This window comes from Sorex fumeus, unplaced genomic scaffold (genome assembly GCF_029834395.1).
Source record: "Sorex fumeus unplaced genomic scaffold, SorFum_2.1 ptg000072l, whole genome shotgun sequence".
NCBI classification, from domain to species: Eukaryota; Metazoa; Chordata; class Mammalia; order Eulipotyphla; family Soricidae; genus Sorex; species Sorex fumeus.
This window is the reverse complement of record NW_026606129.1, coordinates 8614006-8640259: the sequence shown is the minus strand read 5'-3', so window position 1 is coordinate 8640259 and position 26254 is coordinate 8614006. Positions and strand designations below refer to the sequence as shown.

Below are 26254 nucleotides of genomic sequence, written 5' to 3'. Positions count from 1 at the left end.
ATGGGCAGGTGTGGCCTCTCCTCCCACTCCAGATGAAACCCCAATGGCCACGAGCTTCCAGAAGCAAAATCCAGGTACATGGGTTCCAGGACTAAAACTCCAGGCCACAGGGGGGATGGAGATGGGCCGTCCCTTCCCATCTCCCTGCCCATTTGGGGTCTCAGCTGTCCCAGGATCTGCCTCCAGACGCATCAATGGCCTTGACCCAGAGACGCCCAAATGAATCTCAAAATGGATTAGCTCTCTACAGAAATGTCTCTGGACCCCAAACATTTACAATTTTAGAATTCCAGAAGCTCGCAGCCACTTATGCAGCTGCATGATCTCTCATGATATTCATAGTAAGCAAGAACGGTCACCGTCACAGTCCTCCCGTTGTTTATCGATTTGCTCGAGCGGGCCCACTAATGTCTCCATTGTGAGACTTGTTTACGGGGAGCTTGCCAGGCTCTACCCTGCGGGAGAGATACTCTCGGGAGCTTGCTGGGCTCTCCCAGAGGGGCGGAGGAATCAAACTCGGGTCGGCCATGTTGGCTGCGTGCAAGGCAAACGCCCTACCCGCTATGCTATCGCTCCAGCCCTTAATAAACAATAGCAAACAAATTATCTACCATCTGCCCCTGGCAGGCAGGCTTGAATGGTGGTAGGAAAATTCAAAATAATGGTGGTGGGAAGGTGTAATGGTGGTGCGACTGGTGTTGAAATGCTGAATGTCATCAATCAATATGAACAAACTTATGAAAATAAAATTTAAATAAAAATATTATCAGCTCAGGTTCAAAGGTAGGTACCACCCTACCAGATGTACATCAGAAACATATAAACTCTCCCAATAACCCACAGCACCTCTGCCCAGTGACAGCCCTGAGCATATGCCTGCCCCAAATAACCTTCACTAAGCAGTCACAGAAAAGTGAGTCTCACCTGTAATATGTCAATCCCCAGCAGCAATTTAATGAGGCTCTTACAGAAAGAACTGTCTCCGCTGTGAAATAAAGAAATCAATAAATCCTATTTTTACTTGTTTGAATATCATCCCTTCACATAGTTAGCGTTCATGGGACAGAACGCAGGGCCTCCCCCAGCGGCGTGTGCTACGCTATCAGCCATTGAGCCTTAAGACAGACTCCCTCCAGAAACTGTTCTGTATGATAAGGAGCACGAAACAAGGGAAGACGGCTCGAGAAAGAGCTGCAATCCCACCAACAGAGGCACGCCACATTCGAGAACACAATGGGATTCTTAGACTCCTAAGCACAAACTTAACGATTTAAAGCTCAGGTTAAAAATCCAGCAGCAGGGCCGGTGCCGTAAGACAGTGGGGAGGGTGTTTGCCTTGCATGTGGCTGACCTGAGTTCAACCCCTTATAACCCTTAGGGTCCCCCGAGCCCATCAGGCGTGATCCCTGAGCCCTGCCAGATATGACCCCAAAACCCAAACAATAAATAAATAAAATCCTGCGCCACAGAAAGCAACAAAAAGTGCAGCTCCCAGAGACTGGACTGGCCCCACCCCCTGCCGGTTAGGCTGCACATGACACACCTGGTTCCCTCATCCTGCAGCAGTTCACAGGACAAGAGGCAGTTCCTGAAAGCTTCTCGGTTCTGAATATGAGACTCCAGGCCGCTGACAAATTCTTCTATTATCTTATCGACATTAAAAAACAAAGGAATGAGAGGAAAATTTCTAGTTTAGCAGTTGCAGTGGATTAGCTACAATCATTCAAGGCCACCCAACCTTCCAAACCCCCAATTCCAAAGTAATGCTGGGAAAAGTAAAAGTAGCAGGAGAAAAATACTTACTTGGGGGTAAGAAGGATGTTTCTTCAGAGTCTGAGCGAGTTTCTTTTGAAATACTATTTGATCCACAGCTATGAAGAGAAGAAAAATCGTATACTGGAGTCTAACATCTACCAGTTTCCCTCCCCTAAAAGACCAAGCTTCCTCTCTCATACAGCAAATAAAGATACTGTGAAGCTAGTATCAGAGTCAATTTTTTTCTTTTTCTATTACAGCAGAATAGAACTGAGAGTCCAGAAGTAATCAATACATACAGTATCTCTCACAAGGTCTGTTTCAAACTGATGGGTATTTGCACGAGCAGATAAAATCTGTCTCTCTGTGCCAGCACCAATTTTGTCACTGCAGCTATGCAGGTTTTTTTGGTTTTTTTTTTGCTTTTTGGGTCACACCCTTCAATGAACAGGGGTTACTCCTGGCTTTACACTCAGGAATTACTCCTGGCGGTGCTCAGGGGAACATTTGGAATCCTGGGAATCGACCCGGGTCGGTCACATGCAAGGCAAACGCCTCACCCACTATACTATCGCTCCAGCCCCTGCAGTGATTTTTTATACTGGAAATTGTTCTTTTTCAAAGTCGTTTTGTTTTTTGGGGTACTTTAAAATTTTAAAGTTTACCAATTGCTTGCTAGGAAGGATAGGAGGGTGGGAGGCAGGGAAGGTTAGAATTTTAATGAAACCATATTAAAGGCAAAAGTGGTATCCAGTGGTAGGACACACAGCCAACCGGAGTTCAATCCTTGGTACCCCATACAGTTTCTCTAAGCCTGCCAGGAGTGATTCCTGAGCACAGCCAGGAATAAGCAATGAGCACTACCAGGTATAGCCTTCCTCCCCAAAAAAAGACAAAAAAAGCATTTTGTGAATTTGTAGTTCACTTTGAGCAGTAACCTCTTCCTAATAATATCTTCTAATCCATAATTTCGAATAACTGTGGAAACAAAAAAATAAAGAAAATCTAAATAAATGGAAAGACATCTGCACTGTGGGTCAGAGTCCGTCCTTTACACCCAGTTACGCATGAGCATGGACTGATGAGCCACCAATCCCCTTAAAGATGTCTTAATTAAGAGGAAAAAGGAGGCGCTCTGGGGGAGAAGGGACCAAAGAAATGACAACAGAGGCCCCCAAGTTAATATGAGCCCAGGGCGAGAAGAGACTGACTCACGCCAGCTGATGATTTCATGAGTTTGGCAGCCGAGAGTTAACCCACTGAAGGTAATAATGCACATCAAATCTTTAAATCCAGAGCAAAACAAATAACTTTTATAGTGGACGGCTAAATGTTATTTAAAAAAAAATAATAAGGCACGCCAGGGGCAGGAACATGTTTGACCCTGGCTGGTTCCCAGGCATCACATATGGTCCACTGAGCACTGTCAAGCACAGAACTAGCAGCAAGCCTGAGCAATGTGGGGTGTAGCCCCAAAACTAAATTAGATGGGCCATAACCTGAGCAGAAATGACCATCTATGCATCTGTGCTCTAAAAACAGGGCTATATGTGGCTTTCTGGCCATGTCCTTCAAATTGTTAATTACCTGACCCAAATGTAAGTGTCCCCCCCCAACAGTAGTCTATTTTCCACTAGAAAACACTTTTTAAAATACCAGTATGTCTTTTCTTTAAAAATTCAAAATAAGAAGGAATTTGAAGCATTTAGTCAAAAGCACTTAGTTCTACACAGAAATGTTAATATCCTCTAACAGAGCATTTTCATTTTCATCCTTGCTCGGGGAGCAACAGACTACCATTTCGTCGCCACCTACTCCCCCTTCTAAAACCCCCAATTTCTAAGACACTTTACTATGCCCAGAGAAAGGATTTAGATAAAAATATTACCAAGTTGATTCTGACTCTCTCCTGTCTTAAGAATTAATCCTGAAGTCTTTAGAAGATTTACAAAGACATTGTCAGTTTCTTCATTTTCGGCAAGAGGTTTCTCTGTGGTCTGGGGCAATGGTTGACTCGCAGCATCTAGAAGCAGACATTTTACGTGATAAATAACAAGGCAAACTTTAAAATATAAGTTCTAGAGTAATATGGGTTCCTGAAGTATTACACTGAAATCGATGCCGTAATGAAGTCTAACACAGTGAAATATTTCAGCTTCCTAACAAATAATCCACAAGGATTTGCCATTTGGAGAATTCAAAATGTGCGGTTTGGGGACCAGGGAGCCGGGTCCTGCAGGAAGAGCTCCCGTGTACGCTTTGCATGCAGGAGGCTGAGTTTCAAACCCCGGAATCACCTAGGCCATCAGCACCAACAGGGGGCCAAAACCCAAATGAAAACAACCCAAAAGGTGACACAAACAAAAACATGAATGAGAAGAAGTACAGAACAGTAGGTAAGGCGTTTGCCTTCCAGGAACTTCCAGCACCGCATAGGGTCCCCTGAGCACTCCCAGGAGTGATCCCTAAGCACTGTCAGGTATGAGCCCCGATCACTGGGCATGGCACCAAAAACAAAGTATGAAGATATTTCCTAGCCCCATTTTGGAGTGTTGGAGTTTCTCAAACTGCTGTCCGCTGACCCTGGACACGGAAGCTCATTAGTGCGCACACTCCAGGAGCCAGGCTCGTGCTTTCCATGAGGGGGCTGGGGTGCAAGTCTCTGCAACACAGGGCTGAGCCCCACTTCCCAAGCAACATAGCTGGAGCCGCCTTTGGGCATCACTGCATGGGGCCCAGAAACTAAATAATTATGTAATTAAGCACATTGAGGGGAGCAGGGTTACAGATTCTTTCAGAATTTTTTTATAAAGCTTATTCCTACCCGGCGGTTTACCACCCGCTTTGGGCTGCATTCCCAAGCAACCTGACTCCGGGAAGACCCGGGCCCGGCGCGCCAGGGGCCACGACCGGCCTCACACCGTCCACGGGCACCTCTAATCATTCGCTTTTACGGATAAAACTGCGTGGGTGGTCGTGGGAGAGCGCCAGCTATCCTGAGGGAAACTTCGGAGGGAACCAGCTACTAGATGGTTCGATTAGTCTTTCGCCCCTATACCCAGGTCGGACGACCGATTTGCACGTCAGGACCGCTACGGACCTCCACCAGAGTTTCCTCTGGCTTCGCCCTGCCCAGGCATAGTTCACCATCTTTCGGGTCCTAACACGTGCGCTCGTGCTCCACCTCCCCGGCGCGGCGGGCGAGACGGGCCGGTGGTGCGCCCTCGGCGGACTGGAGAGGCCTCGGGATCCCACCTCGGCCCGGCCGCCGACCCGCCCCCCCCCCGCCGCCCCCCCCCCCCCCCCCCGCGACCCCGCTGCGGGCACCCCCCCCCCCCAGGGGGACGCCGCCGGCGGGACGGAGGGGCGGGAGGGGGACGGGGTCGGCCGGGACCTTCACCTTCATTGCGCCACGGCGGCTTTCGGGCGAGCCCCTGACTCGCGCACGTGTTAGACTCCTTGGTCCGTGTTTCAAGACGGGTCGGGTGGGTGGCCGACATCGCCGCCGACCCCGTGCGCTCGCTTCGCCCCGCTCGGTGGCGGCGTGGCCTCGGAAACCCCCCCCCCCCCCCCCCCCCGACTGCGCGACCCGCCCGGGGCGCACTGGGGACAGTCCGCCCCGCCCCCCCCCCCCCCGCGCCCCCGCGGAGGGGGCGGGGGAGCCCCCCATGGGGGTGAGCGCGGCGACGGGTCTGGCTCCCTCGGCCCCGGGATTCGGCGAAGTGCTGCTGCCGGGGGGGCTGTAACACTGGGGGGGGGAGTGGGTCCCGACGCCCCCCGCGAGGGGGAAGCCGGGCCCCCCCCCCAGCCACCTTCCCCGCCGGGCCTTCCCAGCCGTCCAGGAGCCGGTCGCGGCGCACGGCCGGGGTGGAAATGTGCCCGGCGGCGGCCAGTCGCCGGCCGGGGGGGGGGGGGGGGGGGGGGGGGGGTCCCCGCCCGCCCACCCCCGGCCCCGCCCGCCCACCCCCCCCCCCGCGGACGGCGAGGGGAGGGAGGACGGGTGGAGGGGTCGGGAGGAACGGGGAGCGGGAAAGATCCGCCGGACCGCCGGCACGGCCGGCCACGCGCCGCCGGGTTGAATCCTCCGGGCGGACTGCGCGGACCCCACCCGTTTACCTCTTAACGGTTTCACGCCCTCTTTTTTGCCCCCGCGCCTGGGTGTCCCTCGCCGGGACCCCTTGGAGGGGAGCGGGTCGAGCTTTCCTCCCCGCCCCGACCGGGGCTCCGGCAGCCGAAGACCTCCAGGACCAGCCACCACCATGCTGAGACCACTCTCCGCACACATGAAGGTACTGGCAGAGGGACAAAGCCACGCGGGTTCTGGGGCCGAGATCTCCAAGCCTACTCGAATTGGAGTTGAGCATCTTCTACCCAGATCCTCCAAATTCCAGCAGGCGGGGGTCACACCCACCACCTGGCCCCCTGGCGCCGTGTAATCCCATCAGCGGCCAAGACTCAGAGACTATAAAATCCAGATCCCGGAACCGCGCGGCCGCGCAACATCTTATCAGAACTTTTCTTTATGACATCTTATTATCTCATTCCTACTTTGGACAAACTTGCAGGCTATCGAATGTAGCCTGACCACAGGGCAGAGTCTGGCAAACTCCCCGTGGCGTACCAAATATGCCAAATACCAGTAACAATGATGGGTCTCATTCGCCTAAAGAGCCATGAATATAATCTCAGGGCTAGGATGAAAGAGACGTTACTGGGGCCTGCTCGAGGCAATCGACGATTAACAGGATGATGAAATGAAAAATGAAATGAAATTCCTACCCGGGGTTCGACATAGACATTTTTAATCATCCTCAAAGCTCTTCAAGAAAGTCAAACACACAGGCGAGGAGCAGAGTAATGGAACACTCTGTGCACAAAATTTCACCACTGGCACGATCTGTGGTGCCTTAAACTAAAGCCAACCATGGGCTCCTGAGGGGCGTCTCAGCTTCTGGGAATAACGGCATTCTGCTGGGGGAATGGTGTAGAAACACTGCACAGAGGAAAAAAATTAATTTTTGTTCTGAGGCCACACCTGGCTGTGCTCAGGAGTCACTCCTGGCAATGCACAAGACCCTATGGGATGTGGGGAACTGAAACCCAGCAGCCCCATGCAAGCCAGGTGCCTCCACTGCTCCAGACCACGCTGCACATAGCACATCAACTGAACAAGAAAAGTCAGTAAGCACCTATCTCAGTATCAATTACCTATGATCAAGAGCCAAATGCAAATTCCAGAAGCTAGTGAGAAATAAATCTAATCCACTGGTTAAAATTTCCAGCGTCGATGAATGCAACAAACAAAAAGTCCCATCACCTTCTCAGAACACTCCAGGCCTTTCCTGACCACACCTGCTGTGACCAAGTCACCGGCACGCTGCTCTCACCACTACACCTTCCTTTATGCATCACTACCGAGCATTTATCGAGACTCAACTCTGCTGAGGGGAGAAAGGAGCCATAAGGCACTGTAGAGGGTAAAGGCCTGAGCAGGAGAGAGCTGTGTCCACAGTTTGCCGGAGGGAGGCCGAGCACGGCTGCGAGTGAGTGTGAGCAAAGTTGGGAGCAGCCCCTGAAACTAAAGGGTCTCGCCTCAGACACAGAGACCACCCACAGAGAAAGGATACAGACGACATCCTGTGCCCAGCACCCGCAAGGCTTCTAGAACTATTTCCGCCATGGAGGTGGGCAAGGTCACTGAGGTTCAGGGATGTCAGACTTGCCCGAAGTCACACATGGATTTAGGGGCAGGAACTCAAAACACTCAAGTGCCACCACTAGGTCCTGGATCCTCTACCAATAAAGCCTCAATTATTCCCAGGATCCGAAAGGAGGAAATTTCTTGTAGCACCTCACATACTTGTTGTAGGAAATAAACCACAAGTGACCAGATCCTTACTGGAATCTTCTTCTCTCTGGTCCTCCTGATTCTCGGAGTTTGACAACCGTCTTCTTTTGGAAACCATTTCCATCGAAGTCTTTCGCAGTTAAATTACTTCCTAGAGGAAAATGAGAGAACAATACTGGATGTGGTGCTGGAGTGATGTGCACAGAAAACCATCGTTAAGTAATACTGAAAACCACAGAACCTAATCAATAAAGGTTTTGTTTTTGTTTTTTAAAGGGGGGGATGGGAGAGACAGTACAGCAGGGAGGGTGCCTGCCTTGCATGGAGCTGACCTGATTTTTATCCTCGGCAACCTACATGCTCCTTCAAGTCCACAGGAGTGATCCCTGAGGATAGCCAGGCATGGCCCAGATTAAAAAAATAAGTAGAACCCAAAGAGAGAGAACAGAAGTTAACCTTTAGAAGTTAAAGAAATTGAGAGGCTGAAGTGGTAATTCAGAGAAACCAGAAAACCTCAACTCCTGTATGGTATGCAGTCAACAGACACATCTCAGGGAAGTTGCACCTGCATAAAGTAGACTCATAATAAAGAGGGGACCAAGGCACTGGGCTTCCTAGTGTGTCCGTATGTTCTGTGTTTTTTTGATCACACCCAGTGATGCTCAGATCTGACGCGTGGCGGGTTCAGGGGACCTTAAGTGGTGCCACGGATGAGCCCACCCTGCTCTCTGACCCCGTACCTAAGTTTTTTTTGTTTTGTTTTGTGGCCACACCTGGCGATGCTCAGAACTTACTCCTGGCTCTGCAGAACTAAGGAAACTTATCTGGAGGGTTCAGGTGACTGTTTGTAATGACACGGATCGAACCCAGCTTTGCTGTGTGCAAGGCAGGCATCCCACCCTCTGCAGTACCTCTCCAGCTAATTTCACTTCCACTACACTGTGTGTGAGAGCAGGATGGAAAGCAGCATGAGTTACTGTGACCCGAGGCATGAATGCAGGCCATGACAACAGCCTCGCTCGCTTCCTGTCCGGAACCCTCAACTGGAGACTGCCCAGAGATGAGGGAAGAGCAGCGGTAGGGCAGCATGAGCGATCCGAGGGGGCTGGGGGCAGTAATTCACACCATTAATTTTAACACTCAGGGCAGCAGGATAGTCCAGTGGGGAGGGCCCTTGCCTCGCAGGTGGCTGACCTAGGTTCAATCCCCAGCATCCCATACGGTGCTGGGATGCCCGACCAGGAGCGATTCCCGAGTCCAGAGCCAGGAGGCAGTCCTGAGCACTGCTGGGGAGAACCCAAGAGCCTAAATAAGAAATTAAAATGAAGAACCACAGTGGCTAGTGATGGTACAGTGGGGAGGGCGCTTGCCTGGCATGCAGCCAACCTGGTCTGATTCCCCAGCACCCCATCTGATCGATCCCCCAAGCACTGCAGGGAGTGACTCCTGAGCACCACAGGGTGTAGCCCCCCACCCCCCTCCAATGCAGAATCTGCAAAGCACAATCCAGTCTCATAAAAGAAGGCCTAGACCTTGTTCTCTGAAAGCACTTCATGCTTTACAGGGTCCTCTACACCTAGTTGCCTCTCGGGCCGCCCATTTCCCTCCTGGGGAAAAGGTTTGGAAAAAAAAAATCCTCCAGTTCTGAGACTCAAAGTCAGGTCGCCCCCCCCCCCCCCCCCCCCGCCAGGCTACAAGCCTTTGAGCCCTTGGAGCTGGGGGGGGGGAAGGAAATTCAGTGCCTGGGGCGAGGGGGCGGTGCTGGCTACTGGCTGCTGGCCACCCCCACGCAGGGGACACTCGGAGGTGGCACTCGGTGCTGACCCGGAATGGCAAGCGCCTCCTTGGGGTTCCTGGGGGCCCACTGCACGCCCCTCCCCGCACCGCGTGCATCTCCCCGCGCTCCCCGCACTGCACGCCCCTCCCCCACTGAAGGCGCCTCCCCGCACCCCCCCTGCGGCACGCACCTCCCCGCAGACGCCCGCCGAGGGTCTCACGGGGGGGAGGGGCAGAGGCCGTGGCGGGCGGGCGGGCGCGCAGGACCCTCCGGCCCCCGGCCCGCGTCCTCCGTCCCCAGGGCTCCGCGTCGGGCCCTGGCCCGCCCCCTGCGACGCGGGTCTCCTAGGAAACATGGCAGCCCCGCCGAGCACTGCACCTGCGCAGGCCTTCTAGAACCTTCTCTCTCTCACCGCAGAGCCCCCCCGCAACCCGCCCCCCGCCGCGAACGCCGAGCGTTTCCAGCCTCCTCTCCGCGCGGCTCCGCGGCGGTGGGCCAGGGACCGGGGCGCTTCGCCCGCCGTTGCGCGTGGGGGGAGGGGGCAGCTCGGGGCCCCCCAGGGTGCAGGGTGCTGCCGCCGCCCGCGCCTCCGGCCGCCGGGGCCAGCGCCGCCCCCGCCCCCCGGCCCGCCGCGGCCCCCCGGCCCGTCGCCGCCCGCCGGGACACGGACCTGCGCGACGCCGGCGCCCGGAGCCCGCGCGGAGAAGCCGCCTCGCCGCCGCCGCCGCCGCCTCAGCCCCGCGGCTCCGCAGCCCGCGCTCGCCGTCGCCGCCCCGCGACCTCGACTTTCCCGCCCTGGCGCCGCCCCCTGACGCCGCCGCCGCGCGCGCGCTGACGTCACCGCCGCGCGCCGGAAGTGAGTGGCCGCGGGGCCGGCGGGGAGCGCGGAGCCGAGCGTCGCCCGCCCGCCCGCCCGCCCGCCCGCCCGCCCGCCCGCAGCAGCCGCACCCGGGGCCCGGCCCGGCCGCCGACGGCCCCGCGCAGCCGCCCCGCGCCGCGGACAGAGGAGCCGGCGACGCGCGCCGACGCCGGGGCCGGGGGAGATGGCGGGGCCCGAGCTGCTGCTCGACTCCAACATCCGCCTCTGGGTGGTCCTGCCCATCGTCATCATCACCTTCTTCGTGGGCATGATCCGCCACTACGTGTCCATCCTGCTGCAGAGCGACAAGAAGCTCACCCAGGAGCAGGTCTCGGACAGGTCAGCGCCCGCGCCCCGCTGCCCCCCGCCCCGGGCCCGTGACCTTGGGCGCGGCGGTGCCGGGCTGCGGGGGTCGGCGAGGCCCCCGCCCCGGCTGGGGGAGGGGAAGACCCGGGGCGCTCCTCGCGGAGCCCGCCTGGGGGTCCCTGGGCTTTCCCGGCGAGGTCGGTGCGGGGCTCGGCGCCTAGGAAATGCCCCCCACCCCGGACGCTGCCGGCGATCTCGCTGGACGCCCACCCCGCGCCCCTGGGTTGTTGCATTTATTCGGGATCCGCCAAGTGGGGGTCGGTCCGGCTTTATTTCTTAGCACGTACCCTGTGCTTGATCACTAGTCTAACTCGCCCTGGACTCCGGGGTGGACTGCATGCCTAGGGGGTATGAGGCCCTGGACTCAATCCGCAACACCGCAAAATATATATATATATATTTTTAACATATGTATATATTTTTTTAAACAAAATTCAAAGCAAGTCCATGAGGCGAATACGCTTGTCCCATAATTGGGGCCTTGGTCTCACGGGGTGACAGTCGAAGCTTGACCATGGTTCTCAAGCCAAGAGTCTTGCCAGGGCACTGCCTCGACCACTGGATTATTCTGGGGTTTTGTAAAGATCAACACCAGTCTCCTCAAGAAAATGTTAAATTAGGCTCCCCAAAAATATAGGTAAGAGGCAACGTGAGAGAAGTAGGTCATTCCGTTTGGGGATCATCTGTGTATTTTCTTAAGCGTTCTAAAGTTTAAATCCTACATGCAGGCCGGAGTGACAGTACAGCGGGGAGGGCGTTCGCCTTGCACATGGCCGACCCAGATTCCATCCCCAGCATCCCATATGGTCCTTGGAGCACCGCCAGGAGTAATTCCAGAATGCAAGCCAGGGGTAACCCCTGAGCATCGCTGGGTGTGACCCAAAATAAGCCAAAATAAAATAATATTTAAAAAAAATTAAAAACACCTACAATGCTTTTGGTGTTTGGTATTTGTGTATTAGTATCACAGAACTGATTTTTTTTCCCCTTTTGATTTTTGAGCCACCCTGGGAGTGCTAAGGAACGACTTTTGTTATTATTATCATCATTATTTGGTGATAATTAAATATTTTTGATTAATTACTGATTGACATTTAAAGGACTGCTCTTGGCTTTGAGTTCAGGGGCTGCCCCCAGTAGTGCTCAGGGGATCAGGCAGTGCTGGGGATCAAACCTGGGGCTCCCACATAAAGAGTACATGCTCAGGCCATTGAGTCGTCTCTCTTGCCCTTCTGCAATCTTTAGTGACTGACAGTTATCACCAAATAATTTGATTTAACTGATGCAACAGATGTTCCTGAACCCGTAATTCCAACGTGAGCCTGGTTTCTCTTCTGCTGTCAGATGATAGCCCCTCAGTCCTGTGCTCATTATCTTCCGGGGTTCATTCTCCTTCCTCCCACCCCCAAGCCTTCTGAGTAGCATTCAGCTTCTGTCTCATGACTTAATTGATTACAGAGTAAGGACAACCTGGGTATGATGTCCCAAATATGGGGCCAGAGCAACAGTACAGTGGGGAAGGCACTTGCCTTGCACACAGCTGACCTGGGTTTAATCCCTGGTACCTTGGACGGTCCCCTGAGCACCACCGGGAGTGCTCACAGAGTGCAGAGCCAGGAATAAGCCTTGAGCCCCACAGGATATAGCCCGAAAACCAAAAAAGAAAATGTTTCAACATATTACCTGCTTCAGAAATCTGTTGAGAAATGCTGTCACTTAAAACAAAAAACAAGACCACTCTAGAAACCCTGGTGGTTGGGATAAATGCTGTCATGGGGCTTGGAGGGAGGCAAACATGTTCCCAGGTGCTCAGGGACCTTGCAGGGGATGGTCCCTAGGCCTCCCCCGTGCTATGCGCGGTGCTGGCCCTCGGCGCTTCTTCTCGCCCCTTGATCCCTTTTCAGAGACATTTCTGTCCTGAACTGTTGCGGTAGGCCGCCTGCTCTCAGCTCATCCTTTCCGGGTCACGCAGTTAAAAGTCTCATTGTCTCTGTCGTATTTTCCAGTCAAGTCCTCATCCGAAGCAGAGTCCTCAGGGAAAACGGGAAATACATCCCCAAACAGGTACTGGTCACTCGGTGCTCCAGGTGCTCCAATGCTGTGGGCTCCGATGCTAGGGGGTGGTGGGGGTGCTGGCAGGCAGTCCTGGGGCCACCAAACCCTTCAAGCAGATTGTGCATGTGACTCAGCTGAGGTGTTGGGGCCACAGCCAAGTTGGCTGCCAGCCGAGCGCGCCACAGCCCGTTCCACGGCCCTTGGGGGTTGACTCGCTGGCGCACTGTCACAGTTTCAAGACCGACAACGCTGTTTCTCTCCTAGTCTTTCTTGACCAGAAAATACTACTTCAACAACCCAGAGGATGGATTTTTCAAAAAAACCAAAAGGAAGGTGGTCCCTCCTTCTCCGATGACTGGTACGTGCATTCCAGCTGTTGGCGGTGACTCGTGAGGGGTGGGGATGGGGGCCCAGAGTGCCCTTGGTTTAAATGTCAGCTTGGAGATGACAGCCCCCTAGAACTCATCTCAACAAGTGCTGTTCCTCTTTGCATGTTGCAAATACATCTTCTGGAGCCCAGAGTATAAAGTAGATCCAAAGCTCAGGCAAGGGGCAGAGTGATGGCACAGCTAGTGGGCTCTGGCCTTGCATGTCACTGGCCTGGGTTTGATCCCTGGCCCCACAGATAGTCCCCTGAACAGGAGTAACCCCTGAGCACAGAGCCAGGAGTAAGCCCAGAGGACTGCCTGGCGTGGCCCAAAAAAGCACAGCCACCCTGGTGTGGTGGGGAGGGCATGAGGGAATTGTCCTGCCACTCTGCCAAGCAAGAGGGGGTCTGGCTTCTTTGGACGCCATCATTTCCCTGACTCACCGCAATTGACCCGCCCGGCTGGCAGCCAGCTCCTTCCCGTACAGCCCTGGCAGCGGAATGGGATTCTTACTCTCTGTGGACTGTCCCTTCGTATAGCCCCTTTCTTCGGGTCCTAGACGTTGTTTTAGTGGCTCATGTAGAAAACCCGCAACTCAGACCAGTAGGTGGAGAAAAAGGCAATAGAAATCTGTGGCCTGCAGCAGAGACAGAATTAGAGGGTAGCAGCAGGGGCAAAGGCACGGGCGCAGAGTGATCTCTGTGGGACTCAGAGACAGCAAGGTCGCAGCACAGGGCCAATGGCAACATGAGGGAGAACCGAGCCACACAGTTGAGATGAGGGGTGGGGGCGGAAGGAGGGGCAGTGGGGTCTGCGGGAGAGGGAGGGGTAACACTGGGGGTGGGGGTGGAATTTGTGTGAGAGCAGCCCTGATTAATAGCGCTGTAAACCACAGAACCTCAATTTTTAAAATGAAAAATTAAGTAAAAGTTCTAATAATTTTTTTTAACATGCACATTAAGACAAGCCGCCCTTTGTGGCACACCGTGTTGGCAAAGATTGAAAAGCTCGGCCAGAGCCGTGGCTGCCAGGGGAGGAGAGCCTAGTGGGATTTTTCCACTTCAGGTTCTGTTGATTTGTGTGCGTGTCTGTATGTGTGTCTGTGTCTGTGTTCTGTGCCAGAGATGGAACCTGGGCCTTATACCTGCAGAGCATGTGATTTGCCACTGCTGTGCATTCCTGGCCCGCTTTCCATTTCAGATATTCACATCTCTTGACCACAAAAATCTAGGGCTGGAGAGATAGTACAGCAGGTAAGGCACTCGCTGGTTTGCTCCCCAGCATCCCATACTGTCCCCCAAGCACTGCCAAAATTAATTGAGTGCAGAGCAAGGAGTAATGCCTGTGCATCAGCGGGTGTGACCCAAAAAATAAAAGAAAAACAATTCTTCTAAAAGTTCATCTTAGGGACATAGTCGCCATAGGCAGTGACGTTTATCATAGGGAAAAGTTGGAATGATCATAGGTTCACTCAGAAGTGATGGGTACGGTATAATCCTGTACAGAAATAGAAAATTACACTGCAGTGGAAATGCCCTCCCCTCGCGCTCCTTTCTGAAGGGGCTGGAGAGATGAGATCAGGCAGGAGGCTTCAGCCAACTCTGCTTCCATCCTCAGCACTGCATCTGGTCCCCTGGGTCCCATCGGGATAGGGCTCATCGGTGAGCACCAGAGAACGCGCGGGCCCAGGGAGCTACGCGGATGGCATGAGCAAGACGCTGTTAGACCCCTGGTACCACAGACCCTTTCTCCCCCACACCCAGGCTCTGCTGGCCTGGCCCCTGTTTTGAAAGGCAAAAAAAAAAAACACACAAAAAAAAACGGTCAGTAGAACCAGAAATAAGCATCGTTTCTCGTGATGTGTCCATTGGAAGACAGATTCGGCGAAGCAGGTGAAAGTGTGGACACTGAGTGGTGTCAGCCGCTGTCTGCTTCCGCTTCCTTGTCAGCTGAACCCTAATCCTCTTAGACTCCTGGGTCAGCTTCCCGTCGGGACGGTCAGGGGCACGGCCAGGCCCCGGGAGCCGGTTGCTGAAGTCTCTGCTTCTGTCCTAGACCCCACCATGCTCACAGACATGATGAAGGGCAACGTGACGAACGTCCTCCCTATGATCCTCATAGGCGGCTGGATCAACATGACCTTCTCAGGCTTCGTCACAAGTAAGTCACAGGCCCATACCACCTGTCCTCTGGCCATGCCCGCCCTTTGGGGTCCTCCTCTGCTCTGTGACGGGCGACTGTTGACATCGCTTCCGGGACTGACCGGCCAGTGCAGCCTCTTTCCTCTCCCTTTCAGGGTGGGAGAGCCTTCTGCTTCAGAAACTGTCTTTGCGCTCAGTGGGGTTGCTTTCCCGCAATGTAGGTCTCCGCGTGACTCTTCTCCCCTGGGGTTTCCAGAATTACAGTGCCCGCGGCTTTTCGGGCCTTAGCTGAAGGCTCAGCTCCGGCACTACAGAGACAGGATTGTCCAGCGAACCGCAGCAGCCGACATTGGGCTGTTTTAGCTTCAGAAGCTAACACTGATTTCCTTGGGAAAAATCTTATTCCAAACTCCGCGTAGCACAGAATTCCCACCCCCTCGAGCAAACAAAGCACATTCATGCGTCACCTGTTCTCAAGAGACTCGGCTTAAAAAGGAACTTTCCTTTTTTTCTCTGCAGCCAAGGTCCCATTCCCGCTGACGCTCCGTTTTAAGCCTATGCTACAGCAAGGGATCGAGTTACTCACCTTGGATGCATCCTGGTGAGAACACTGTCTTGGTTTTTCGTATGTGAAGATAGCAGTTGTGTAGGATATGCGTTTGTTGGACTACTGTGTAATGATTCAGTTAAAACAAGAAGTTTACATCAAAACTTAATCCCTAAAACTCTACTCAGTCTAAACTTTATATACTTACGGGAACCACTGGCCGTTGTTTTTTGTTTTTTGTTTTTTGTTTTTTTTTTTTGCTTGGTTTGGTTTGATTTTGGCTTTTAAGCCATACCAAGAGGCTCAGGGCTTGCTTCCGGCTCTGTACTCAGAGATCTTTCCTGGTGGTGCTTGGGCTTTGCGGTGCAGGCACCTTACCCTGTGTCTCTGGCCCAAGAACACTTTCACTTAATCAGAACACAGCCAGAATCTAAGACCGTCCAAGCCTCTTAAGTGATGGGATTTCCTGATTAGGAGTTTGGATTTTCACTGGACTGTGATCTTGGATTTTCTTGGGTTTGGGGCCACACCCAGTGGTACTCAGGGCTTACTTCTGGCTCTGTATTCAGGTATCACTCTAGAAGACCTTATAGGATATCAGGGACTGAACCTGGGTTGGCCACGGGCAAGGCGGTGAACACCCGACCTGCTAGAGTATTTCTCCTGCCCGCAAGGATTTGGGATTTTCTTTTTTTTTTTTTTTTCATTAAAGCTTTACTTCATGTGAAGTGTGGATTTCGGCATCTTCTATTTTGGTGGTTTCTAGAGGGGGGCATCTGGCATTGCTCAAGGATTATTCTTGGCTCTGCACTCAGGCATCGCTCCTGGCATCGCTCCTGGCAGGGCTCAGGTACGTGGTGCCAGAGATTGAACCTGAGTCAGCTGCGTGCAAGGCAGGCACCCTACCCACTGTGCACTCCAGCCTCTCCATGAGCCTTGAGAAAGGAGAGGGGACCATGTGGCCCTCCCAGATTCGGTCCTTCCCTGAGCACAGTCAGATGTGGCCCAAAGCCTGAAGGGCAAAGGAGAGAAGGCTCGGCCTGGACGTGTCCAGTCCATTGAGGCCAACAGACGAGGGGGCTCTGGTCAGGGGATTCGTCAGTGTTGCCATATGCTGTTATGGTGCCCCCTCTTGGCCCCCTGGGCCACTCAAGGGGGTAGTGGAGGGGATGGGATACCGGAGCCTGGGGTTGCCACAGGGGGCTGCCCAGTGACTGGGCAGAGGGAGGCAGACAGGGTGGGATGGGGAGAACAGGCATTAACGGGGCTCACCGTGGGACTTCTAGGGAGGGGGCAGACTTGGGGCGCCAAGTCTGGGAGAGAGGCCCTGTGTCACTGCCCTGCTCAGCCGGTCTGCGCCTGGGCTCACGGACACTCCCAGGCTGCAAAGCCTTTCGTCTGCGCAGCCTCTAGATTCCGGGGCTGACGGGAGGTGGAGCCGGGGTGTCACGCCAGCTCAGGCCTGACTAGACTGGCAGCCCCCCCACGAGGTCTCGCCCAGGCCTGGGCCCAGCCCTGCACCCCAGGGATGAGACGGGTGCGGGTTCGGGCCCCACAGGAGGGCTGAGGCGGGCGCAGAGCGTCTGCGTCTGCGTCTCGGAACTCACCCGCTGTTCCCGCTCGCTTGGCCAGGGTGAGCTCTGCCTCCTGGTACTTCCTCAATGTCTTCGGGCTTCGGAGCATTTACTCCCTGATTCTCGGCCAGGATAACGGTGAGTACCAAGCGCGGCCCCTGGGCCGAGGTGAGGGGGGCGCGGGCGCACCGTGGGTCAGCACCCGCAGAGCTGTCCTTCCTGCAGCTTGTCGGCTGGTCTGTGGAGCCCGGAAGATGCTGGGGTCAACCTGGTGACTGGAGCAGCCCCCGCGGTCACCTGGTTCTGGCTCCAGTGTCTGGTTCCGCGGGGTGTGCGACCCTTGGGCGTGGGAGCAGTGCCAGCAGCGAGCCTGGGGCCTGGAGCTGGCTGCGAGCCTGGGTCGCCACTGGCTGCTGGCCAGTCCTGGCTTCCGCACTCCCGGTCCCTCCTTCGCTCTGCTGCCCTGCGGTGTCTCGGCCCCGCTGCTGGGTGGCGCTTAGGAGTGGCCGAGGCAGCCAGAAGGGCCCTGGTGCTCCGTAGCCCAGGCTGCGGCTCTGCGGCAGACAGGCCTAGTGGGCTAAGCACTGGAGAGAGAGTCCCACACACGGGCCAGGAGTAACCCCCACTCTACCCACTGCCAAGTGTGGCCCCAGACCCAAAAGGTCAAGACGTGGATTCCCAGGACTGGTGACCTTTCTCCTCAGGAAGCAGTCCCGTGCCCATGCCCTGAGCCCGTCCCCAGCATCCCCGCAGCACCAGGGTCTGCGCCCGTGTGGGCCTGGGTGCTGCTTGCCCCGCACTCATGGCCCGCGTCTTCTTCTCTAGCCGCTGACCAGTCCCGCATGATGCAGGAGCAGATGACGGGGGCCGCCATGGCCATGCCCGCGGACACCAACAAAGCATTCAAGGTAAGTAGGCCGGGCCTCCGGGGCGGGCAGCTCGGGTGCCCCAGCACCGTCAGCTCAGCCCCACCCCGCCAGGAGTCAGGAGGATCCCAAGGCCAGGCAGAGGCTTATTTCCAGGCCCTGATCTCGCGGGGGGAGACGCGGGGGCTCGGAGGAGCTGCCCTGCCCGCCCCATATTGAATTCTGTCCAGCATGTCTGGGAGACAAGCCGCAGTCAGCATCCGGGGAGTATCTGAGACGCGAGATGCCTCAGCGGTGACCTTGGCCACACCGTGGCCATACTCACCTCACTCTGCTTACCTGTGATGGGGATGGAACATGGGGGGTGGAGCAGTGCCCACCTCGTGGGTTTCAACAACCTGATACATGTCCACAGCAAACACAGTGCCCAGCCAGAGTCACTGCTCCTGCAACAGTGACCGCCCTCCCCACCACGTCTCCCTGCAGTGACCGCCCCTCCACCCTCCCTGCTGTGTTCCCCCTGCAGAGCAACTGCCCTCCCCGCCACGTCCCCCTGCAGAGACGGCCCCCCCACCCTCCCCGCTGCATCCCGCTGCAGTGACCGCTCTCCCCGCCATGTCCCCCCTGCAGAGTGATCGCCCTCTCCATCATGTTCCCTTCCTTGCAGACAGAATGGGAAGCCTTGGAGCTGACTGACCACCAGTGGGCGCTCGATGACGTCGAAGAGGAGCTCATGGCCAGAGACCTGCACTTCGAGGGCATGTTCCGGAAGGAGCTCCCAACCTCCATCTTCTAAAGCCGAGCAGGCCTCGCCGCGGGAACCCGAGTAGCGCTCCCTTAACCTCGTACCTTTTTTGAGCCGGAGCCCCCAAGAACAGAGCAAGGGGAGTGAGCAGACGGTTCCCCGCAGGGTGGGACCTTGAGGCAGCGGGTAGACGCACTGGGGACAGCTGCCTCTTCAGTGTTTCTGGTTCCCTTAAGGTCCGAGGACGGGGGAGCTACCTGGCGATTAACATGAGACTTAGCGAAAATTCTGTTTTGGGAAAAAGCAGCCTCACCACGGCTGCCTGTCCCTGCGGCAACTCCTCTGCCCCTGGGGCCACCCCTGTCTCTCACCCGTAATGTTTTCAGTTGACAGTTTTATAACTTTCCTGACCAGATACTGCACTTTCCTTCTGAAAATGCAGGAGCGTCTGGAGGGGCGAAGTGACTCCCGTGGGTCTTTTTGGGTTTACAGAGTGACGAAAGAATCAGCGTGTCCCAGGCCCCTGCAGATGAGCGCCCTCCCGAGCAGGGCAGCCCCTCTGTCCCCCGGAACCGTGCGGTGACAGCAGGCCCCGAGACACTGCCCGCTTCCCAAGTGCCTTTGGGACCACCCAGGCTGGGCCAGCCGGTTCACTGATCTCCGAGGCAGGCAGAGAGGCGGCTGCTGGGACAGGGAACATCACGCAGGGGTCACTCTGGAAGTGCTGTGGTGGGGAGGGGGCAGGGGGCCGTTTCGGCACCAAGAGTGAATGTCATTGCATGTGGAGCACTGTAATCAGGGCCATGGACGGCGCTTGCCTCTGCTAATTAAACCATCCTGTTTGCTCACTAACGACTTTCTGCCTGGAGTAACGGGGGCGTGTGGACAGGCGGTGGGGGGGGGGGCCACCTCAAGGGCTTGAAGAGCTCCATCAGGAAACGGGGTATTTAGCCTTTCTCAGGGTCGCAGAAGCTCTGAGAATTGGGGGGCACCTGTGGCCCAGCTCTGCAGGGTCGTGCGCCTGGGTGTGCATCACCCACTCTTCCCGGATAGTTTGGGGACACGGGTGGTGGCTGCTCCCCCTCCTAGCCCAGCGATTCCCCGGCAGTTCCTCAGGAAGTCGTTTCCATCCGAGCCCGTCATTGCACTCCGAAGTGGAAACTACCAACGAGGAGGAAAGACCCCCAGAAGCGTGGACGGGGCCGTATGACACTGAGTAGCACATTTGCATTGCCCACGGCCAGCCCTGGTTCGATCCCCGGCACCCCACATGGTCCCCCAGAGCACTGCCAGGGGTAGTTCTGAGTACAGAGCCAGGAGGAACCCCTGAATCACCGGGTGTGGCCCAAAAAGAAAAAATACCAAACCATGGACACAAAGTACTGCGTGGGGACTGCCAAGTGGTGTGACCCTAGCAGATGGATGGCCAAAGAGGCAAGACACAGCCCAGCCCAACAGTGCGACACTGTCCAGCATGAAAAACGGCTATATGGGGGCCCAGGACGATGTGGGGGGGAGGGGGAGGTGGCACTGGCCTCGCATGCATCCAACCTGAGTTCAGGCCCCGCTGGGAATGACCCCTAAGGACAGAGCCCAGAGTAAGTCTGACCCTACCACAGAAAGGTCGTGGGTGGGTGACGCTGTGACACATGTTAACTGAAAGTGCCAATAGTTTGGATAGTCCTGCTGTGGAGGAAATGTCCAGAACAGGAAATGCAGGGCCAGGAGGAGAGGGGGAGGGGCTGATAGCCGATGATGGCCATGACACTTACTTACCTACGATGACACTCATGACCTGCAGTTCATTCACTGCAGGGAGGGAGCAGAAGCCCCAGATCCTGGTCCCTCTCGGTGGTCCATCCAGCCTGCCAACCGGGGGTGGGGGGGAGCAGCAGAATGAGGGCCCTTGGGGCCTCCCCTGCCCTCCTGACTGGCTCTCCCGACCTGGACTCCAGCCCCAGCCTCCCTGCTGGAACCACAGGCGGATTTAGATGCGGCTTCTGTATCTGCCCCTCCAAGACCATAAAACTGGTCAGTGAAACATTCCTACGTCGGTCCCAGCGTGCATAGCAGCCGGGAAGCCTCCCCCTTGCTCTGATGTCTGCCCCATGCGCTGGCCACGCACACACACGTGCCCAGGGCACTCGCTGTAAATCGCACTCCCCCCTTTTGCCGGGATCCTGCAGCTGGCTGCTGGCGGACAGAATGTGCCTGCAGTGGCTGGAGTGATCGGACAGCAGGTAGGGGGGGGGGGGGGCTGGAGTTACGGAGCCCCAGCACCTCATACAGTCCCCCAGAGTGTTCCCTGTGTGCAGAGTCTGCAGTGAGCCCTGAGCACTGCTGGGGGTGGCCCAAACCAATTAACGGACAGAAATCGGGCACAGACTACCAGGACCAGAAGCCAAAGAAGCACTCAGCACACGGGCTGGGCTGGAGCGACAGGGACAGCATTTGCCTTGTATGAAACCGACCCGGGTTCAATCCCCTGTACCACATATGGTCCCCCAAGCACTGCCAGGTGTGGCCCCCCAAAAAACAAAAAATAAAAACGCACAGTTTGGGGAGATGATGGCAAGGTATGCATGCTGGAGGCCCAGGGTTCAGCCTGGACACCGCATAGACCCCAAGCAACACCCCAGAGCACTAGTGAAACCCAAAAATAAAACAGAACCTGGGCCAGAGCAATAGGACGGCAGGGAAGACGCCTGCCTGGGCTGCAGCTGAGCCACGTTTGACCCCCCTCTGGCCTCCAAGTCAGAAGCTGGCGACTGGCCGGCTTCAGACAGCTGCGCGACGCCTCCAAATCTCACAATCCTGACAGCCCAGTGGGAACACAGCAAAGCAGACGGGAGAGTCACATGGAAGCCCACCGAGCTCAGTGACACGCTCAGCCCTCACCAACCAGCTCAGCCATGATGGGCCATGATGGTAAGTGACGCTTGTGAGATGGAACAATTTTTACAACTTTTCTTTAAGAACTTTATTTTTTTGAATTCCATTTACCATTCTAATAGGCACTTAAAGTAAATTATTTTGTGCCTGTTAAAGGAACAGACTGGTGAGGTGGGTGGGAAACGGGACAATAGTGGAAGATCACACTGGTGGTGGGAGTGGGGTTGAAACACTGCCTGAAACAACCGCATTGCCAACAACTGTATAAACCATGGTGTTTAAATAAAGTTTCAAACATGAAAAAAAGGAAGCTGGTTCCAGTCATGCAAGCCAGCTCAGAGGGACGGGGCCTTCCCCTGCAAGGTGTCAGTGGACACGCAGGATGGGGAAGCATCTGAAGCCGGCCAGTCGCCAGCTTCTGACTTGGAGGCAACTTCCCTGCCGTCCTATTGCTCTGGCCCAGGTTCTGTTTTATTTTTGGGTTTCACTAGTGCTCTGGGGTGTTGCTTGGGGTCTAAGCAGTGTCGGGGCTGAACCCCGTGAGCTGTAGACACGCAGGACGGGAAGCTCAACCAGGGAGAGTCCCTGCCAGTCCCTAGGGCAGGCTTTCTATTCAAATGACACCTGTGGTATCTCTGTCGTATAAAACATGGATCTTCATAGAAAAAATCAAACTTAGGGGCTGGATGGGGCCGGACCAATAGTACAGCAGGGCAGGTGCTTGCCTTGCAGGTAGCCGACCTGGCTTCAATCTCTGGCACTGCATATAGTCCCCCTGAGCCCTTCAGGAGTGATCCCTGAGCACCGAGCTGGGAGTCATCCCTAAGCACTGGGCATAGACCAAATAAACAATAATAAATAACTTTTAAAATTACAGCCTGGGGGCGGGGGCAATAGCACAGTGGGTAGGGCGTTTGCCTTGCAGGCGGCCGACCCAGGTTCGATTCCCAGCATCCCATATGGCCCCCTGAGCGCCGGCAGGGGTAATTCCTGAGTGCAGAGCCAGAAGTAACCCCTGTACATCACCGGGTGTGACCCAAAAAGCCCAAAAAATAAATAAATAAAAATTACGGCCTGGAGAGCCAATGCCACAAATATCACAAGCTGGAGCACAGGCTTGGCATGAGGAGACCCAGGTTCAGACCCTGGAATCACACGGTCCTGAGCACTGTGGGACCAGGAGAGCTCCTGGGCAGCACCTGTGTGATCCCAAAGACAAAGTGAAACAAGATCAAAATTAGATGTTGAAAAATGGGGCATCACACCTGACAGTGCTCAGGGGGTACTTCTGACTCTGCATTCAGGAATTACTCCTGGCAGTGCTTGTGGGATGCCAGGGATCGAACCTGGATTGGCTGCGGGCAAGGCAGATGCCCAACCGGATACACTATCGCTCTGGCTCAGATTTTTTAAAAAGAGACCGGAGGACAGTACAATGGGAAGAGCACTTGCCTTGCACACGGCTGGCCTGGGTTTGATCCCCAGCATCCCATGCACCTCACAAGTCCCAAGAGGAGTAATTCCTGAACGCAGAGCCAGGAGTAAGTCCTGAACATCGCCAGGTGCCACCAAAAAACAAAACAAAACAAAAAAAATACATGAGAGGTCAGAGAGATAGTACAGCAAGTAGGGCGCCACTGCCCTTGCACTTGGCCAACTGGGTTTGATCCCAGCTTCCCATATGGTCCCCCAAGCCCTGGCAGAAGTGATCCCTGAGCACCCCTGGGTGTGGCCCAAAACCAAAAATCACACATACTGAGGCTGGAGAGTTAGTACAGCGGGCAGGGCATTTCCTCGCATGCAGCAGTACCTGGCTTCAATCCCCAGTACCTCGTATGGCCCCCTAAGCACTTCCAGGAATGATTTCCTGCGTGCAGAGTCAGGAGTAAGCTCTGAGCACCGTGGGATGTGGCAAATAAATAAAAATAAATAAATATTACATGAGCTTGGGGCCAGGGAGCTAATGCTGCAGATAAGGCAATTATCTTGCACGTGGTTGGCTTGGGCTCAATTGCCTTGCACATGCCCAGAATCTTCCATGGTTCCCCAAGCCCTATCAGTTGATACTGGAGCCAGGAGTAAGCCATGAGTATTGCTGAATTGACCACACACACACACACACACACACACACACACACACACACACACACTACATGAACCACTGTTTACTTCTTAATATTTATTTATTTACTTATTTTTTCTTTTTGGGTCACACCCAGTGATGCACAGGGGTTACTCCTGGCTCTTCACTCAGGAATTACTCCTGGCGGTGCTCGGGGGACCATATAGGATATGGGGAATCAAACCAGGGTCGGTCAAGTGCAAGGCAAACGCCCTACCCGCTGTGCTATCACTTCAGCCCCTACTTCTTAATATTTAAGGACAGTATAAACAGGTGATAAATAGATATGAACACACATAAAAACACATATACATAGACACAAAATACAGAGGCACATGGATAGATACATAGATATAGATATATGTATACACACAGGGACACACGGATACATAGATACATTTATAGTGGTGCACAGATATATGCATAGTGCATAGAGATACACAGAAATCTATAGATATAACAGGCAGGCAGACAGGTACATCGCTACAGACACAGATACAGAGATACTAGGTAAGTGCCTAGGGACACAGAGACACAGAGAGTAACAGAAATGGAAAATTGTGACAATTTAGGGTATCAACACATGAAGATATGTGTGCTGGCGTAAGGTAAAGGTAAAAGGTAAAGGCCCTCCCGTTGATCGTCGATTTGCTCGAGCGGGCCCAGTAACGTCTCCATTGGAGACTTTGTTGTTACTGTGTCTGGCATATCGAATACTCTCGGTAGCTTGCCGGGCTCTCCGAGAGAAAGGATGTTTATCGAAGTGAAATTTCTAAAAAAAAAAAAAATAGCTGGAAACACCAGATTCCACATCAGCAGGAATAGAGCAGGAATTGGACAAGGAGGTTTCAGGCGGGGGGTCACACCTGGCCATGTGATGTCCAAGGAAGACCCAACGGGACCCTGTCGTGGCAATGCAGAGCCACACTGTGAACACTGGAACAGGCCAGGTGGAGCCCAGAGCAGTCGCCTTCCAAACGCAGCCAAGCCAGATGGCCCCAAAGAAAGCAAAGTGGAAGTTCCCGGGCACTGCATGATCGTGTCTGTGAAAGGAAAAGCAGCAGGAAGCAGAAGGTTGGGGCCGCAGCACTGTGCTCAGGAAGACTCTCGGCTTCGTACTTGGCAGTCACACCTGGCGGTGCTCAGAGGGCCAAGCGAGCAATGGTGCTAGAACTCGAACCCCGGGTCTGCTCACACAGCTGAGGCCAGTGCTCTACCACTGAGCCACACTGCCGGCCCTTACGAAGATGTTCTTGTAAGCCAAGGATACAATATGGTGTTCACAGTGGGTCCATCGTGGGGGACAGAGATGGACAGTCCAGGGTAATCCAGTCACCAAGTTCTTCAAAAAAGAACTGCTTTTCACCAAACAAACTTGTCGTTTGGATCGGGACAATTGGCATGCATTTACTTTAATGGTCACGGTTACGGTCCGGTCCTCCCGTTGTTCATCAATTTGCTCGAAGGGGCCCAGTAACATCTCCATCATGAGACTTCTTGTTACTGTTTAGCACATCGAATACGCCATGGGGAGCTTGCCAGGCTTTGCCATGCGGGCGAGATTTACTTTAATAATTTTGACAATTGAAATTTAAGTCAATTGACCAGAATCTAACATCTCTTTTTGTTTTGGAGTCGTACCCAGCAATGTTCAGGGGTTACTGCTGGCTCTGCACTCAGCAATCACTCCAGGCGGTGCTCTGGGAACTAAATGGGGTGGGGGCCATGGAACCTGGGTCAGGTAACATACTTTTAAATGACCACATGGAATCCTTATGAGGATTTTGTTTGGGGGCCATACCTGGTGGTGTTCAGGGCTGATTCCTGGCTCTGTACTCAGGAATTTCTCCTGACGGGCTGACCACATGGGATGTTGGGGATTGAACCCGGATGAGCCACGTGCAAGGCAAAAGAAGCCCTACCCATGGTACCAATAACCTTCCTTTTTTTTTTTTCTTTTTTCTTTTTGCGTCACACCCGGCGATGCTCAGGGGTTACTCCTGGCTTATTACTCCTGGCGGTGCTCAGGGGACCATATGGGATGCTGGGAATCGAACCCGGGTTGGCTGCGTGCAAGGCAAACGCACTACCCGCTGTGCTATCACTCCAGCCCCGTGAGTATAGTTCTTTAGTAAAATCATTAGCAGTGTTGCAGCTAATGTTGGGTAATTATTCGTAGGTCAGGAGCTGTCCAGAGAGGACTGTTTGGATGGAGTTATCAAAGCCTAACTAGAGTGCATGGTACCTGGGACAGGGGCAGGTATGGAATTCTCTAGAGGAAGGTCCCCTGCTAACCATTGCAGCTGTGAGGGGGCAGGAAGCACCTGCGTGTCTTTCCC

The 26254-nt window shown here is 54.7% G+C and overlaps 3 protein-coding genes across 6 annotated transcripts in view; 1 reads left to right on the top strand and 2 right to left on the bottom strand.

Annotated features, from left to right (window-relative positions):
• FANCD2 (FA complementation group D2) overlaps positions 1–7756 on the bottom strand; it is a 60926-nt gene extending 53170 nt beyond the window's left edge. For 3 of the 4 annotated variants that reach the window (XM_056129756.1, XM_056129757.1, XM_056129759.1), the window contains exons 1-5: positions 7655–7756; positions 3644–3778; positions 1804–1871; positions 1544–1647; positions 925–985 (exon numbers count right to left, since the gene is read on the bottom strand). In XM_056129756.1, the coding sequence (XP_055985731.1) occupies positions 925–985; positions 1544–1647; positions 1804–1871; positions 3644–3778; positions 7655–7727 (441 nt within the window). In that variant the 5' untranslated portion in view covers positions 7728–7756. Of the gene's footprint in view, positions 1–924; positions 986–1543; positions 1648–1803; positions 1872–3643; positions 3779–7654 lie in introns of those variants that run through there. The other variant, XM_056129758.1, reaches the window with a different exon arrangement.
• Positions 2459–26254, bottom strand: part of ARPC4 (actin related protein 2/3 complex subunit 4) — a 132713-nt gene continuing 108917 nt past the window's right edge. Inside the window, exon 6 of the mRNA XM_056129782.1 lies at positions 2459–2470. Coding sequence (XP_055985757.1) covers positions 2465–2470 — 6 coding nt within the window. The 3' untranslated portion in view covers positions 2459–2464. The remainder of the gene's footprint in view (positions 2471–26254) is intronic.
• Positions 10315–19715, top strand: EMC3 (ER membrane protein complex subunit 3). The gene is made up of 8 exons (XM_056129775.1): positions 10315–10578; positions 12612–12669; positions 12925–13018; positions 15084–15188; positions 15689–15770; positions 17349–17428; positions 18116–18198; positions 18824–19715. The coding sequence occupies exons 1-8, from the start codon at positions 10424–10426 to the stop codon at positions 18950–18952; spliced, it is 786 nt and encodes a 261-aa protein (XP_055985750.1). The 5' UTR covers positions 10315–10423; the 3' UTR covers positions 18953–19715.

What these genes read in the sequence shown, in the direction of transcription:
- EMC3 (XM_056129775.1), top strand. Translation starts at nt 10,424, where the DNA reads ATGGCGGGGCCCGAGCTGCTGCTCGACTCCAACATCCGCCTCTGGGTG. An exon ending in CAGGAGCAGGTCTCGGACAG is followed by an intron (nt 10,579 to 12,611) that starts GTCAGCGCCCGC and finishes CGTATTTTCCAG; the next exon opens with TCAAGTCCTCATCCGAAGCA. An exon ending in CTTCTCAGGCTTCGTCACAA is followed by an intron (nt 15,189 to 15,688) that starts GTAAGTCACAGG and finishes TTTTCTCTGCAG; the next exon opens with CCAAGGTCCCATTCCCGCTG.